Below are 17,339 nucleotides of genomic sequence, written 5' to 3'. Positions count from 1 at the left end.
GAGCTACTTCCTGGCCCCCTGCTGCCTCTGAGGCCAAGGTCCTGCAAAGAACACACGTCTCCCTATAAAGGACTCCAGGGCCTGGAAATGGTCTTCTCTGGCTGATGACTGATCGGGATTCTCCAGGCTTTCTCCTACCCCTGCCAATATTTATTTCTGGAGAGTTGGTTCTTCAACATCTGCTGACAGCATCCACTTGTTTCCAGCATCTTCCCAGAATGGAAGAAATTACTTGATATGACCTTGCTGTGAATAGATCAACTAGAGAAGCAGGCTGAATAAAAAGCATTTCTTGGGCTAAAAGTTTTGTTCAAAGAGGAGGAGAAATGGGAACAGAGGATAAATAGTTCCTTTTATAGAGTTTTGTTCCATGGGATAAAAAACACATAATATTTCTCAGGCACAAACCTGCCATGGCCAATGACTGATGTTAAATTTTTTTTTACAACTGCAATTCACCATGTCTTTGATTAAATTTCTGCTGTAGGTATTCCTATCGTATATCCTTCCCAAATTTCCTCCATTTTATTATAAGTTCTTTAAGGCCAAGACCAATATATTCTCTCTTTTCCGTAATTTTCCATGACATCTAGGAGAGTGCAGTGGGTATGACAAAGGTTCTAAACCAGCGGTTCTCAACCTGTGGGTCGCGACCCCTGTGTTTTGGTCGTTCGACCCCCGCTGGGGTCGCGACCCACAGGTTGAGAACCGCTGTTCTAAACTAACTGACTCATAGAAACACATCACTGGATATTTAAAAATATGAATAGAGTAAGGCAGCATTTATGACACATGATGACAGTTGACTAGCCTGGTAGAAGGAGCCTCTTGGGGTGCTTTTCAGATCTGGGATCCTGAGAATTTATGATCTCCAGCTCATTTTGACCACCTAAAGCGATCATGGTGATTCCACGTTGGAAAGAAGTAGGGTGAATAGCCACGGCTGTACATGTTGGGTTTTGTTAACTGTCGCTTGAGGGCCTACCACTGGGAACAGGCAGTCTGTCTACCCTGGGGAGCGACACATTTCCAGAAATGAGTTTTCTAAGAAGCTTAGAATCTAAGAAATTAGCTCACAAAGGCCTTTTTCTTGTTTTACAAGATATTAAAAAAAAAAAAAATCACACAAAAGATAGTTTTGCCTCCACCATGCCTATGCCTCAACACTGTGTATAGACTCAACAGCCAGATTAAAAGAACCATAATAAGCTGGTTCTTTAATAGAAATTAGTTTAAAATGTTTTCAGAGGACATTTTTTATTTATCTTTTGCTTGTCTGTTTCTTCTTCTCCTATTAATTTAAGTTTATTTAAATAGTTAAAGCAAACTGTAGATGCGGGGGACCCCACCGTGCACCCCTCTCTCCACCCTCTGCCCGCTTCGGAAGCCGGCACTCCCACGTGGCAGGGGCTCACGCCGCTTTCTGCACGGGTGACTTCCTGCTTGCTCAGGCTTCCCGTCTGTCCTCTCAGCTTTCTTGCCTTTTAAGGGATGAAATGTTTACCACTTGCCCTGTCCCTGACAACAAGTATTTCCTGGTCTGCTAATTCCCTAAATAAAGCAACCTTGCATGCCTGTTTATCTGCTGAAATACTGTGGAATCCAGAACTATAAGAAACTGGCCCCGGCCACTTTGCACAGGGGATAGAGCATCGGCCCGGCGTATGGATGTCTGGGGTTCGATCCCCAGTCACGGCACACAGAAGTGACCATCTGCTTCTCTCCCCCTCTGCCTCCCCCTCCCACAGCCAGTGGCTCGACTGGTTGGAGAGTGGCCCCCAGCGCTGAGGATAGCTCAGTTGATTTGAGACATTAGTGGTTAATATAATTGACAGCTGGGTAGTGGGCGTAAAAGAATGAGGTAGGAGACCGAGTAGATTTGTGGATCCAATAAATATAATTAGTGATATTAGCATAAGGGTTCAGGTTTGTCCCTTTTGACTATGGATTACTATCATTTGTTTTGATGTTAGGTGAAGGAGTCATCGTTGAATTACAACTAATCGATTCGCAACTAGGCGGCTTGAGGAAGGAAATAGAATAGTGGGGAATATAATAATTAACACAACAATAGGCAGTCCTATTATTGTAGGGGTAATGAAAGAGGCGAATAGATTTTCGTTCATTTTGTTTCTCAAGGAGTTGTATGTTTTAGTGATTTAGCTAAAGAAGGCTCAGGGTTTGAATAGTATGTGTGTTTGGAGATTTTTAACTGTATAAAGATAAATAGTGTGATGATTATTGATAAGATTGTGATAAATCATGTAGAAGTATCTAATTGAGGCATGTCATCAAGGAAAGGGTGAGGCCATCAATCAGCCTCAGACAGGGTTGCCAAGTGGATCCTGGTCAGGGCACTTGTGGGAGTCTATCTCCCCTCTCCTCACTTAAAAAAATCCAAAAAACTAAAAAAAAAAAAAAGCTATAAGAAACTGTTTCTGATATTTAAAAATGTATAATAAAAAATAATAAAAAGTATATGCCAGCATCTGCATAGTGTGAATTGTGTGACACTTCATACCTGGCCCCATAAAATGTCCACATAAATGTGAGCCTGTCAGAGTCAACCATCATCCAACCTCAATCTCACGTAATGTGCAACATTTGCTGCCTCAGTGTTAAAACACTCAGTCCCAGGGAGCAGGCTCACCATCTTCTTTAGGAGTCATTCTTAATATAAGCGGGGCTTCTGAAACCATTCTAGGTCATAACTCCCTAACCCTGCTCATCCTCTACCACCTCTCTCTGCTCCAATCACCTCTGCAAAGCCCTCTCCTTAACCGGCACTGACAGGATGTGAAGGGACACAAATTCTTCTAGGAGCACCTGGCTGCTGCTTCTCTTACTCCCGCAATACGCGCTCACCCTCCCACCTGGGCCACACTAAGCTCGCGCCTAGGGAGAGACCCTGCTCTGCTGCAGACCTGCCTCCTGGAGCCGAGCTGAAAGTCCACTGCCGGTGGCCACCTGGTCCAAAGTCCCTCTGATGCCCCAGATATCAGACCGTCTTACAATTAATCAGTCATGTTCACGTACTCTGAAAAGACCTGGAAAGGCAAGATTCCTCAGGAACAAGCCTGTTTGTTCACAGCTGGAGGTTACCATGAATCCAAGCAAGCGCACAGGTACTTCCTTCTTCGTGTATGTTGCCCAGGGACTTTCAAACCACTTGGTGCATCCCTGCCTCCAATGAGCAGACCCACTGTGGTACGCATGCTGGCGCAGAACGTGTAAGACACAGAGCTTGAGGAAAGTTGTCTGGTTTTCTGACCAGCCCTTTGATTTACGACCCTGTGGCTGAATCAGTGCGGAGTTTTGGAGAAAGGCTAATTCCATTTGCTAACAAGTCAGATACTGACTTTGGCATTGCCAACGACCCCAGCGATCATTTGCTTTTAATTACACTTTGATTCTACCATGGGAAAAAAAATGCGCCTTTCTAACGCTTCAACTGCACAAGAATCTAGGTTTAGGGTAATGGCTGCCCAGATGCTAAACTCAATCCAGGCGAAGCATCTTCTCTCCGGGTTATTTTAGGTGGCCTTGACTTTTTTTTTTTTTTAATGAAGAGTAGCTGGTTTCATCTTGAAAGACTCCCAGCACACCTGATTTTCTTCAAACATAATTTATTTGCCAAAGGACTCTGAACCTCACAGTAAAGCTGTATAAAGCTTAGAAAAACAAGATGATTTAAAGTTTCTATTTTTACATGGTGTCCCGTTTCCAGAAGGGCCAAGACTAGTGGTTTCAAACTCAATTTAGCATTTAAACTAATTTTCAGCCAGGTCTCTATGGACCAACAATTAGAGAAGGCAAGGAGTTCAAAGAAGGGGGTGGCGGGGCACACAGTCTTTCCGGATGCGCCCCAGCCCCCTCCTTCCCGCCGGCCCAGCAGGCAGCGAGCGAGCACCTGGGGCTTTGCACTTGGTGTCTGGAAAGGCACTGGGGGCCAAGTCCATTTATTCCTCCTCATAGCTGTCCTGGGGAAAGGATCTAAAAACTTCCTGAAGACTCTGCCGCGCGCTGCAGGCCAAGACGTACAATGCCAGGGACAACAAGAGAAGAAGGAGCCCTTTCAGCTCTCGGAGCCGCGCAGACCTCGGGGCCCGATCTTCGAAGGACGCCCCTCTCCCCCTGGCAGTCCTGGCGCGGAGAGCACACACGCTGGGCCCTGGACGCCTGCCTGCGTCCCCCACCCCACCCCCCATCCCCGCCGCCATCTTCATCTGTGGCCACAGCGCTCTGAGCCTTGGAATCCGGACTTTTTTTAAAATGTATTTTAATTTTGTGTGGTGACTGTATTTAGGTAACTTAAGATCTGGGCACAAATTTCAAAAGGTACAGAAAGGTATCCAGGGGTCCCCAAACTTTTTACACAGAGGGCCAGTTCACTGTCCCTCAGACCATTGGAGGGCCGCCACATACAGTGCTCCTCTCACTGACCACCAATGAAAGAGGTGGCCCTTCCGGAAGTGCGGTGGGGGGGCCGGATAAATGGCCTCAGGGGGCTGCATGCGGCCCGTGGGCCGTAGTTTGGGGACGCCTGGATATACAGTGACAAGTTTCTGTTCGTCCCCCAGCTACACAGCCCCCTCCTCAGAAACAACCTTACATGTCTGATGTAACCTTCCAGGAACACGAATACTAATTTGTGAGCTTTTCTTCTTCTTTCATGGTTAGTTTTTACAACAGTGGCAAAACACTTTTCATCATGCTATTCTGTACTCTTTTTCTTTTTTTCTTTTTTACTTAACAGTACATCTTGGCTAATATCTAAGACCCAAAGTTCTTTCCACCCTTAATATTTCTTGAATATTAAGTTAAGGGAATCAGACCTAGGCTTTAAAGAGTTTACTTAAGAAACTGGCTTCGCAGAAGGGGGAGGAGAAACTGGAAGGAACGGTTTTATTGCTAAGTGCATAAAACACTTTGATGTCGTCCCTGGTTGACTGTCCTTCTCTTTCCTCTAGGAGCCACATGCCCAGAAGGGTCACTTACTCCAGGCCGGGGGCGGGGAGCTTTGGTGAGGGCCCTTTCCAGAGCGAACAGCACTCTGCACATGAACCCAATTGAATCTTCTATTTGTACATTTTACAGAAAAGAGAAACGCAGACTCCCAAAGGTCGGATACCACCACCAGTGCCCACCGCCGACAGCCACGGGAGCATGGATTCCAGGACTGGCCACCATCTCCAAGTCCATATTCTCGCCAATTTATCCACACAGGGTTTAAAAAAAAAAACAACACAAAAAAACCCTTCAGCTTTGTGTTTATAAAAATCCTAAGGTCAGTCTTTACAACTCTCATCCTGAATTCTCCATGCCAATGCCAATAACGCACTTTCAAGACATTTCTCCTCCTAGAGCCACACCTGTATGCTTCGCTTTCCCAACAACCAGGCTCCAGTTAGCGAGGGACACTGACCAGGAGAACTCTCTCCTCCGGAGCCAGGAGAGGGAGGGAGAGAGAACCAGGGGCAGCTACAAGGCTCGGCGAGACTGAGTGGACCTGTCAGGCTTTCCGAAGAGCCACGCTACCGGAAGTACAACAGTGAGTTTGAGGGAGAAAAGAGAGGGATAAGGAAATGGTTATAGTAGTATTTTTTTTTTTTTAGAGTCCTAAAAAGCTATTAAGAGATCAAAGGGCCTGGCCTGTGGTGGCGCAGTGGATAAAGCATCGACCTGGAACACTGAGGTCGCCGGTTCAAAACCCTGGGCTTGCCTGGTCAAGGCACATATGGGAGTTGATGCTTCCTGCTCCTCCCCCCCCTTCTCTCTCTCTCTCTGTCTCTCTCTCTTTCTCCCCTCTGTCTCTCTTCTCTAAAAATGAATAAATAAAAATAATTTAAAAAAAAAAGCCCGACCTGTGGTGGTGCAGTGGATAAAGCGTTGACCTGGAAATGCTGAGGTTGCCGGTTCGAAACCCTGGGCTTGCCTGGTCAAGGCACATATGGGAGTTGATGCTTCCAGCTCCTCCCTCCCTTCTCTCTCTCTCTGTCTCTCCTCTCTCTCTCTCTGTCTCTCCCGCTCCTTTCTAAAATGAATAAATAAATAATTTTTTTTTTTTTTTTTTTTTAAAGAGAGATCAAAGGGCCTACACAGGCGTCTGCAGGTGAGGACACGGAATCTGAAGCAGTGTGTGCACACGACCCACCCAAGGTCAGGCTCGGAGCTGAGAGGGCCCTAGCTCCAGCTGCGGCTCCCGGGCGGCAGCGCGCCTCGTCCTTGAGCGACTCAGCCTCCTCCTTCCTCCCTCCCTCCTCAGCCCCTGCCCCACTGCCCCTGAGCTCTGGCTGTTCCGCTGCTCGTTAGCATCTCCCCTGCCCGGTGACGAGGGATGAAACGGACTCTTCATAAGGTCTGGGGTGAGCCAGGGGCTGCTGTTCTTGGCTCACGTGAGTTTTTTCTGTATTATCTGTGGACCATTTTTATTCATGACACTCTTACCTTCCATCACCAGAGATAATTTAAATGTTGGCTAGACAGGACTCAGAGGAAGCCAAACATACGTATGAAAACCCCCCTTGCCCCGGCTGCTATCGCACACCAAAGGTTTCAACAGCAGTGCTATTTAGTTGCAGCACACAGCACAGACTGTGGAGAATGCTACCCACCAGAAAGGTCCCATGATGAAACTGGAAGCTCATTACTCCTGTTTTCTGCAAACCAGGCCATCACCCAGGTGCCCCCCCCCCCCCCCCCCCCCCCCCGCGGAAAATTCTCCTCTGATGCCTGTGCATCAACGTGTGGGACGACTAGAGCTTAGCCTCCCTCCTCACCCATCCCAAGAGAAGCCTGGACGCGGGTATGAACGTGCGTGCCCTCTTGCTCGCTGCCCTGACTCACCGTTCCCCTCCGTGCCTCTGACACTTCCGAGGCGGAGCGCCGTGGAGCCGGCTCCTGTCCTGTGCCGTGGGGAGCTGCCCCCAGCGGCCCCCGTGCCAGGCTGGTGAGCTACTACTACCTGCGTGTGGGGAGCCCAGGGGGCGCCGGGTCCATGCCCTCGGCCCTCAGGTGGCCTCACCTCACAAGACCATCCCTGACCAGCCGCGTCCAGAGGAAACGGCCTCGGCCAAGCAGGCTTCCTCAGCAGATTTCCCACAATTATAATAAGGCTGACTCTCATTACATGAGCTCACAATAACACAGCCAAGAAGATAACACTGAGTGGTCTTTGGCAGGGGAAGTATTCTGTGATCTCTCCACTAGTCATGAATGAGCTCAAAGGACTAAGAAAACTAAGAAAGAAAAAAAAACGTTTAAAAAAAAAAATGAATAAACTGCCAAACAAAAGTCAAACAGGGCCCTGCAGTTAGAAATGCCGTTATAGAGAAAAGTTCCGACCACCCCGGCCCACCCCGGCCCACCACGGCCAGAGCCCGCATGTCCACCGGCCCCGAGCTTCCCCAGCGCCCGTGGTGGGAAGGATCCCACTGCACGCTGACACGAATACCGAGACCGTGGGAAAGAAACGCTTTCTGAATTCCAAATATAATTATTGCACGGTCATTCAAGAAAAGAACATTGGAAGGTTTTAATTGTTTCCTGATCCCTCCGTCCTCCCTTCTGACCGCACTGGCTTTACATTTAATGTGGTCAAGCGGAGGGTCTGGAGAAAGACGTCTGGGTCCGAGTTTCCTGAAACCGACTGGGGGACCGTGGGCAGGAGGTTAACCTCTTGAACTTTAGCGGCCTCTCCTGCCTATGAGAGAGGGAATATCTGCCTCAGAGGGTCGCTGTGGAGTCTGAAAGCCACAGCGTAGGTGGGAGATCTTCATGGGGTCTGCAGCCCTAGGCAAACGGCACTGCCGCTGTGCCCCCGGGGCCTCCCACCTCCCCCCAGGGCTGGAGTCGCCACTGTGCATGTCTCTGTCCCATGTGTGGTTAGAACATCTCCATATTTCCTTCACACTTCCCTCTCAGAATCACAGGAAAAGTTCCCGGAGTGTGAGCCTGAAAGCAGCCTCAGGAATTTTCTCTTTTTTTTTGTATTTTTCTGAAGTTGGAAACAGGGAGGCAGTCAGACAGACTCCTGCATGTGCCTGAGTGGGATCCACGCAGCACACCCACCAGGGGGTGATGCTCTGCCCATCTGGGGCGTTGCTCTGTTGCAACCAGAGCCATACTAGCGCCTGAGGCAGAGGCCACGGAGCCATCCTCAGCGCCCAGGCCAACTTTGCTCCAGTGGAGCCTTGGCTGCGGGAGGGGAAGAGAGAGACAGAGAGGAAGGAGAGGGGGAGGGGTGGAGAAGCAGATGGGCGCTTCTCCTGTGTGCCCTGGCCAGGAATCAAACCTGGGACTCCTGCATGCCAGGCCAACACCCTACCACTGAGCCAACCAGCCAGGGCCAGGAATTTTCTAGGACAATTACCCGAGACCAGAGATCGGCCCACACCACCAACCCCAGAACTACTCCCCACATCAAACAGGAAAATCGAGGCCCCCAAATCACAGAGTGAGTTGGTGGCTGATCCAGGTCTCCTGACTCTTGGCCATGGGTCTCTCCCTCAGGCCTGAGACTCCTCTCCCCTCCCAGCAGTCTCTCCTTCAGGACTCAGCTCTCTCTTCTCCCTCTGTCATGGGTTCCCTCGGACCCCGCTGACACCCCGCGCCATTAGGCCCCTCGTTCTACTTCACGCAGAGGAGCCTGCCGGTCTGGGCCGCAAGGGCACTGGGCCTCGGGTTACCTTAGCGTTCTGGAGGGGGGGCTGGTAACTGGACGGCCGGTAGAAAGTCCTCTGGGAGGCGTCGGTGTGGATGTCCCCGAGGAAGAGCTCCTCCACCAGGCGGTCCAGGTGGTGCTGCAGGTACTGCTTCTCCACCCGGAGGAGCTGCAGCTCGTGCATGGCGAAGTTCACGGCCCGGGTGCACTCGCAGCCGTCCTCCTCCTGCAGCAGGTCGTAGGGCACGTCCTGCGCCCAGGCGCCTCCCGCAGGGATGAAGCCGGGGCACGTGCGGTTCACCAGCCGGCCGAGCCTCTCAGCCACGGCCTCCGTGTGGCAGATCACCTGCACGTTGTGCAGCTGGTAGTCGGCCTCTGTGCCCCCGCGGATGATCCAGGAGGCCTGGCGCAGGCGGATCTTGCCCCGGATGATGAGGGTGTAGGTGGGGCTTGTGCAGCGGTTGCCGCTATAGTAGAACTGGTAAGCCTTGAAGGTGTTGTTGTGGTAGAATCTGTAAGACCTCGTGATGAACTCTGGGCCCGACCTCACTTCACAGCTGAAGAAGAAAAGGGGAAGAAAGAAGTTTTTTAAGTCCAAAGGCATGAATAAGAGATTCGTTCCAGTGTTAAAGAGTTACAGTAACGATAACAACGAAATGCTTACACTGTTCTAAGTCCTGTACAGATACCAGTCCCTTGAATCCTCACAAGAACCTATGAGTGAGGTAGGTGTTATTATTGTATTTCATAGACGGGGAAACAGAGGCACAACAGATGAAAAAACATGCTCATGTAACCGGCCAGCATCAGAGCCAGGCAGTGAACCAGCGCAGACGGCCCGGTGCCCCTGTGCCTGGGAGCCGGATCGCACTACACCAGAAGCCTTTCCCTCACTTCACGAACAAGCCAGGAGAGTAAAACCTGCTACTGGCCGTTCCCCCCATGGGCCTAACGCACGGGGAAATTTCTTCCTTTCTCGTAGGAAATAGGAAAAAGAGTCGAGTTCTGGCCTATAAAGAAGTTCCCTTATTCAAGTTCAGAGATGACTGCTTTCCTGACCACCTCTGTTCTATGGACCTCGTCTAGAGTAGGCAGCTGCTGAAAGTCCGTCGTCCTGGTCTTAGGGAGGCGTCCCCTACAGGCAATCAGAAAGTCAGTCCCAGCCCATCAAAACCAAGTCTCCCTCTAGATTCATAAAGAGGCAATTATTAAAACACAGCTAATATAACAAGTTATAAAGGTTTTCCGCTGTTTGCCTACGACACAGTGTCCTCTGCTGTGGCTTTAGATAAATGCTGTTCCTAGGCTAGAAGACTTGGACTGGGTCGACAAGGCACAAATGGCTCTGCCGGTTCTAACTTCGGTACGTTCCTTATACTGCTTTAATTGTGATCAATTCAGACGTGCAGCACAGCCCACCCAGGCAGGGGTGAAGCTTTCTTTCCATGTGTTGGCCACAGAATTCGTCTGTCCATACCTTTTACCAGATCTCAGCATCACTTACATCATGACTTTCATCTCATTAAGTTTGACTAACATCTATACTATACATATTATTATTATATACAATATACATATACATATTTATATTATATATAATAATTCTAGTGTCAAGTTGACTCAGCTTTGCTAAATCAAACACTGGTGTTTGGAATCCCAAAGGCCAGTGACTCTCAAAACTGCTAACATTAGGCCCTGGCCGGTTGGCTCAGTGGTAGAGCGTCGGCCTGGCGTGCAGGGGACCTGGGTTCGATTCCGGCCAGGGCACATAGGAGAAGCGCCCATTTGCTTCTCCACCCCTCCCCCTCTCCTTCCTCTCTGTCTCTCTCTTCCCCTCCTGCAGCCAAGGTTCCATCGGAGCAAAGATGGCCTGGGCGCTGGGGATGGCTCCTTGGCCTCTGCCCCAGGCGCTAGAGTGGCTCTGGTCGCGGCAGAGCGGTGCCCTGGAGGGGCAGAGCATCGCCCCCTGGTGGGCAGAGCGTTGCCCCTGGTGGGTGTGCCGGGTGGATCCCGGTCGGGCGCATGCGGGAGTCTGTCTGACTGTCTCTCCCCATTTCCAGCTTCAGAAAAATACAAAAACAAAACAAAACAAAAAAAACTGCTAACATTCCCGTTTTCAGGTAAACTGATAAGAAATTAGCACTACGTTGAAGTGGATGCATTTCACTAGGTCAAGATTTGTCAACCGACGTCAAGTAACACCACGTGTATGCAAAGCCCTCGGCGGTACTTGGACTTCTGCTCATCACCTCTGAAAAAGAAGTGAGAGAAGACCCACAATTTCTGCCCCATGGAAAGAGAGGTTTAATGTGAGCAGTGATTAAGCTAAGAAGATCTCTTATTTTTAGTATTTTATCTAAGCACTGATGATCTGCGGACCTGGCCACGGAGCTCAGCACACGTCAGGTCCATTCCCTTCTCTGTCGGCCTGGCCGCCATCCTCACCTTAAGCCTCCTGCATCTCTAGTGGGAACTGTTGTCAGTCTTTTAATTGGTCATCCCCAAATCACTGTGTCTACCATCTACCTGCCACACAGCAGCCAGCGTGCCAGAGTTAAACCCCGTCGTAAGCATGGGCCTTGTGGAACACCCTTCAGTGACTTCTCAGTTCTCTTAGATTAAAAAGCTAAACTCAGAGAGGAGAGCTGGCTTGCAAGATGCCCGGGGAGCTGACCCTGCCCTCCAGACAGCTCACCGGGAGCTGCTCTGCCTGCGGTGCTCGGCCCAGCCACGGGGTGCTGCGGCGACCCAGGCTCTGCTCGTTCTTCCCGATGCAAAGCTCTTTCCTCAGTTCTTGCAAAGCCAACCACAACTCAGCTCCAGCGTCCTCTTCTTTTTTTATTTTTTTATTTTATTTATTCATTTTAGAGAGGAGAGGGAGAGAGAGAGAGAGAGGAGGAGGAGCTGGAAGCATCAACTCCCATATGTGCCTTGACCAGGCAAGCCCAGGATTTCAAACCAGCGACCTCAGCATTTCCAGGTCGATGCTTTATCCTCTGTGCCACCACAGGTCAGGCCCAGCGTCCTCTTCTTTGCTAACCTTTCCTGACCCCACCTCATCCTAAAACAGGACCCCCTGGCATTCTCCTTTAGCACCTGTTTTTCTTTTCCCTCATCATAATATCTCTTTGTGTGTTTATTTGTAAAATTCCCGAAGACGGGGACCATGTTTGTTTTGCTCACTGTTATAAACACAAAATCTAGAATAATGCTCGACACTCGGTATTTGTCTACTACATAAATATTTGCTCAATGAAATGATAAATTACTTAAAAAGTACATCATATTAAAATGGCTTGTGCAAATATCATGTATTTATTTTGAGAAGTCCCGTTTTTATGGGGGGGAAAAAAACCCCTCTGGGTCCTCATCATCTTATAAAATTCCTTTTCCTTCTTCTCCATATTTATTTGATCCCTCCCCAAGGTACCCAGAGACTTCGGGGGAGAGGCGATCAGATCCCAGAGTTAGCCTTGCTAATTCTGAACCATTTAGTGGGTAGGAGAAAAACTGCAAGCCTGCCTTCTAGGCTATTTTTAAAAGCTCTAATGGAAGATAAGCCCGAGCTCAAACTGGGATAAATCTCAGCCCCACAGCCTGGAAAAGAATCCAAGAACTACAGCCTGGCTAGTGGAGGTAGCATGAGAACCTTTTAACTTGCTCTTAGAACCCTGAAGCCGTATATTCAATTACCAGAATATGGCTGGAATATTTAGACCATCAGAAACTTGCAAGTCATGTTTCAGGGTTGGGGAAACACAGACTCCTAATTTCACTTGCTAATGGTTTCTTTTTATACTGGAGTGGTCCCACACAGTTCAGTAAACAAGGACCTATTCACTCACACCCTGTGGCTAACAGTGGTACAGTATCACCTCTGCTTGAGCTAAGATTTCTACAGTGTTGAGCTCTGTTTCTTTGCCAACCGGAATTTCAAAGCGTTGTTGGGCTCTTGGTTAGGATTTAGACAACACCTACATCATCGTACATTACGTATAGCCTGTATGAGTCTGAGAGACCCTACGACGGGCCTTCCACAGGAGGATGCTCCTGGTCCTTCTGGCACCCTTGCTGTCCTGGCTCTCTTACCCAGTGGACACCCAGTGGCCCTCAATCGCTGGCGGCATCTGCACAGTGATCCTGGCACCATTGTGGAGATGTTTGAGCATGTGGTGACACTGCGATTCCTTGAAGGCCCTCCAGGCACTTTTCTCTAAGGACCTTGGATGTGGTCTGCTGTCCGGATGAAGGAGGGCAGAACCCTCTCCCAGCCCTGCAAGAAAACACAGTGCAAGTTAGCAGAAAGGTGGGTAACAGCAGACATGCATCCCATCCACCTCTGTGGCATGAAAATCACCGCCGGTGGGAAATGCACACCTACCCTACCCCAGCCCCACCAGGCTCTGTCACTGCGCCTGCTTCCATAAATACACATCCAAAGTGGGGAGTGTCCTGGGAGATCATTTCCCAAGTGAGGACACGGAGGTCCATGGTGATAACGAACATGGACTTGTACCAGATCACTTGGCTGGTTCCTCGCAAAGCCTGAGCTCCAATCCAGGCATCTATGAAAAGGTAAAAGGTCATGCATCTAAATGAGCAGTCATGCAGTGCAGACAAATGAATGTCAAGGGGATATAGAGCAGAGAAATGGACACGTTCCAGAGTACCAAGAGGAGATGGGACTCAAGGGAGAAGAAGGGTGACATGTGTGGCGACACACTTAGGTGAGTACGGGAAAGAGTGAGGAGACCAGCCTTAGTGCATATGTAATTTTGATGGAATCGGGAAAGGCCCAGCGAACAGCTCTCGAAGCTCCCAACTGTGACTGCTTCCATGTGTGGTTCCATCACTCACACCAGGTCAGGCACCTTCTGGTCTTCTCAGTCTCCACATGCAAACCCTCTAAGTGGGTGCAAGCCATCTACCTGCCCTACGGCAGAGTCAGGGCATGACATTTCCCCCATCCTCCAAGTCTGGCCCCTTCTAATCCCCACAAAGTCAGTGACTAAATGTACACTGTAGAACTTCTAGCAGGGGTCGTCAAACTTTTTATAAAAACCGCCCACTTTTGCAGTGCTGGTAGACCTGGTCCCTACCGCCCACTAGTGGGCGTTCCAGCTTTCATGATGGGCCAATTGCGGCGCTGTTTGGTTGCACGGTAGGGACCAGGTTGACCAGCACTGCAAAAGTGGGCGGTTTTTATAAAAAGTTTGACGACCCCTGCCGGTGAGAGCTTAAGATGAAGAGTGATTGAAGAAGATTGCGCCTTTTTCATTTTCCATTAGCTAAAGGAATAAGAAGTCTAAATTCATCCCTAGTATAACTAGTTTATCCTACAAATAGCAGTAAACTCACAGTCCAGTGTTCAGAACAAAGCAATGAAAACAAATGGAGTTATAATCTGAAAACCCACTGTTTCCTTTGAGATTCACTCCTGAAGTAATTAACAAATTGACAGGTCTCTATTGGGGCTATACCATGCTTTCAGCACCATGTTAGCAAAGAATACACTAGTTAGACGTATGCACAAAAATAAAATAGATAAAACGTACCCAGTAGAATGCTATTTATGAGGAGGTAATTATATGTTTTTAAATAAACATCTGAAAAAAGAAATTATGGTTTATCACAGATCTTTTGAAAATGAAAAGTTAGACCCAGAATACAGTGACTTCCACCAACATGATGAAAATATGCTAGAGAAAGAAACTCAGACCTGCAGGTTGATAACATGCAGACATTTGTAAAATAGGCAGACATTTGCCAAGGTCTGGAGGGTTGACCAGAGCACTGAGTTCTATCGAAGGTCTTCTGAAAGTCTCACTGCAAGCCCTAAGACAAGTCTCCACCAAGGAAGTCTCAGGGTCTTCCTCTGAGCAAAATGCTACCTTGGGATGGAACAAGAGTTTCACATGGTTCTTGCAGATCTTAAATAAAGCGAAAAGCAACAAAGCAAAGACTCTATCTGTGCATGATTCAACTAACTGAAAGCTGTAAAAAAGAGACTGTAAAAGATGATGGTGTTGTGTTCAAATCAAATGCAATCTCACTATAAGCCAACGTGTTTAGCCAAACCAGGTGACTCAGACGTGAGCTAGAAGAAAACATTGAGACTATGCTCTGCGCTCTGAAGGGCCGACCTCCCATGCTGTGGCCTCCTACTTCCATCCAAGGGAAGGCGCTCCCACCCACCCGCAATCTTCTGGGTGGTCCTTCCCCATGCCTCAGTCAACCCTCCAAGTGAAGTAATGTATGTGATGAAGGAGGAAACAAGTGTGTTTGCCCCATTTCTCTCTTTTTCTTTTCAAAACCAACTTGTTTGTAAATTACATGCATGTTGATCAGCTCCTTGCCATGTAGTAAGGACGATTCCCCTTCAGGGGTTTTGTTATGGCACTGCGCCAGGTAGAAACCCAGGAATGAACCATTAGCAACCCTACCATGGACAAGCCGTCTATATGGTATCTTCTTACCAAGTATTTATCATGATTTCCAATGTTTTAATCCCCATTTGCCTCACACCTGTATCTATCTCCCAATTAGCTTTGAACTAGAGAGGTGAAAAGGGTACTTAGTCACTGTACCTCCGCCAATCCCAACAGTTATATTATCTTAAATTAATGATAGGAAGCATTTCCTAAGTTCCCTGTTAGGCAATAAAACATAGTACAACCTGCTGTCTGGTGATCAATTATGATGTGGCTAATTTGAAACAGATTTTAATTGAAGTCATGAGGCGCTGGGAGTCGGGGAAGATTCTACTTTAAATATGTCACTAGGAATTCAGTAAAGATGTCATCAACTCACTATCAACCAAGCCATGTTCTAAAAAATGATCTGTAACCTCTTTACCCCCTGCATATGTTCTCCTGTAAAGATAGACTGGAGGTTTTGGGTGAAAAATCTCCAGTTAGGCTCTTGAGTTTGAAAGTAGATTGCCACCCTAGAGGATTTCCTCCAATCCAAGACTTCAACAATTAAGATACATTGTCATTTTATTACCAGGGGCAAAAACACTTCCATTTATATGATGGCATAATGCCTTACCAGTCTTGAGATACCTATGAACCATGCCAGCAACCTCTGGTTGCTCTGACAGTAGATAAAAGATATCTATTCAAACTGATGTGGTAATGGCTTGCCTTTAGTTGCATTGCTTTACAGGTGACAGGCAATCCCTCCGTTCCGCTCCTATCTCAATAACAAAACTCAAACACATCCTCATCTCGTTGTGGGCATCTTCCTTTCTAAGCAACCGATTGTTGCCATGTGCGAAGATATGGAATTGAAGTTCTTCCTCCAGTGATCAATATTTGCTTCACTGATGTCAAATGACACTCCGGTGCTCTGTCGAGAGGCCTGTGCTGAGTGTCATTTATAAATTATGGAGAAAAAACCCAAACATGCTTGGCTCAAATGTTTACTCTATTTTCAAAACCAAACTATTTGCAACTAAACTGAAGATACAGAGGCCCAATGATGCACATCAAGGAAGTGAGTGCAGTGATGAGTAGCTATTCCCATACCTGCTGTCTGCACGCTAACAGGGATGGACTCCATTCACCTTAAGATCAATGTGCCTCTATCGCAAAGATCTTAAAATATGAAAAAAAATCTGTCTTACCACTACTGAAAAACTATTAGCATTGTGACCTTAAGTTACTTCACATCTCCAAGCTTCAGTTTACTCATCTGTAAAGAGGGAGTAACATTACCCATCTCTTAGGCTTGGTTTTAGGATTAACAGAGACTGTTTTCTTTAAAAGAGGATGTGGCACACAGTTCTCATTCAATGTTAGCCATTGTTTTTTGAAATAATAACTAGGCTCTTAGATGGCTCGTAAATAGTCTTTCCTAGCTAACAGCACAGTTAAAATGATGGTAAAGGTCATCCATAGCCATCTCACTCAGAGTCCTGGGAAGGGCAGAGCACTCAGAATGAGGACACAGGGCTCTCGGGCCAGAGTACTTGGTAACCCTGAAGGAGAAAAGGGTGGGTCTCTGTGGTTGTTGACAAGTTCACCAAGTTTAACAAATACCTGTTCACTATTACCCTGTATACAGTGTGTCCGTAAAGTCATGGTGCAATTTTGACCGGTCACAGGAAAGCAACAAAAGACAATAGAAATGTGAAATCTGCACCAAATAAAAGGAAAACTCTCCCAGTTTCATACCTATTCAGTGCAGTTCGATGTGGGCTCATGCACAGATTTTTTAGGGCTCCTTAGGTAGCTATCCCGTATAGCCTCTACAGACTCGTCACTGACTGTTGGCCTACCAGAACGGGGTTTCTCCACCAAACTGCTGGTTTCCTTCAACTGCTTATCCCACCGAGTAATGTTATTCCTATGTGGTGGCGCTTCGTTATAAACGCGCCGATATTCACGTTGCACTTTGGTCACAGATTCGAATTTAGCGAGCCACAGAACACACTGAACTTTCCTCTGTACCATCCACATCACAACTGGCATGACTGTGGGCTGCTCCGCTGTATACACGGTGTTACGTCATCATCTGCACATGCGCACATGCTGCCACATCATCCTACAGAAACTGGGAGGGTTTTCCTTTTACTTGGTGCAGATTTCACATTTCTATCGTCTTTGTTGCTTTCCTATGACCGGTCAAATTGCACCATGACTTTACGGACACACTGTATTTTAGAAGCCAAAAG

At 48.0% G+C, this 17,339-nt stretch overlaps 1 protein-coding gene across 1 annotated transcript in view; it reads right to left on the bottom strand.

The window, feature by feature from the left end:
• Nucleotides 1-17,339, bottom strand: part of APCDD1 (APC down-regulated 1) — a 37,454-nt gene that overhangs the window by 11,137 nt on the left and 8,978 nt on the right. Inside the window, exons 2-3 of the mRNA XM_066352261.1 lie at nucleotides 12,752-12,935; nucleotides 8,688-9,219 (exon numbers count right to left, since the gene is read on the bottom strand). Coding sequence (XP_066208358.1) covers nucleotides 8,688-9,219; nucleotides 12,752-12,935 — 716 coding nt within the window. The remainder of the gene's footprint in view (nucleotides 1-8,687; nucleotides 9,220-12,751; nucleotides 12,936-17,339) is intronic.

The sequence above is a fragment of the Saccopteryx leptura genome, chromosome 11 (assembly GCF_036850995.1).
Source record: "Saccopteryx leptura isolate mSacLep1 chromosome 11, mSacLep1_pri_phased_curated, whole genome shotgun sequence".
In the NCBI taxonomy this organism is placed as follows: Eukaryota; Metazoa; Chordata; class Mammalia; order Chiroptera; family Emballonuridae; genus Saccopteryx; species Saccopteryx leptura.
Note: the sequence above shows the minus strand (reverse complement) of the source record. Positions and strands in the feature narration are given on the sequence as shown.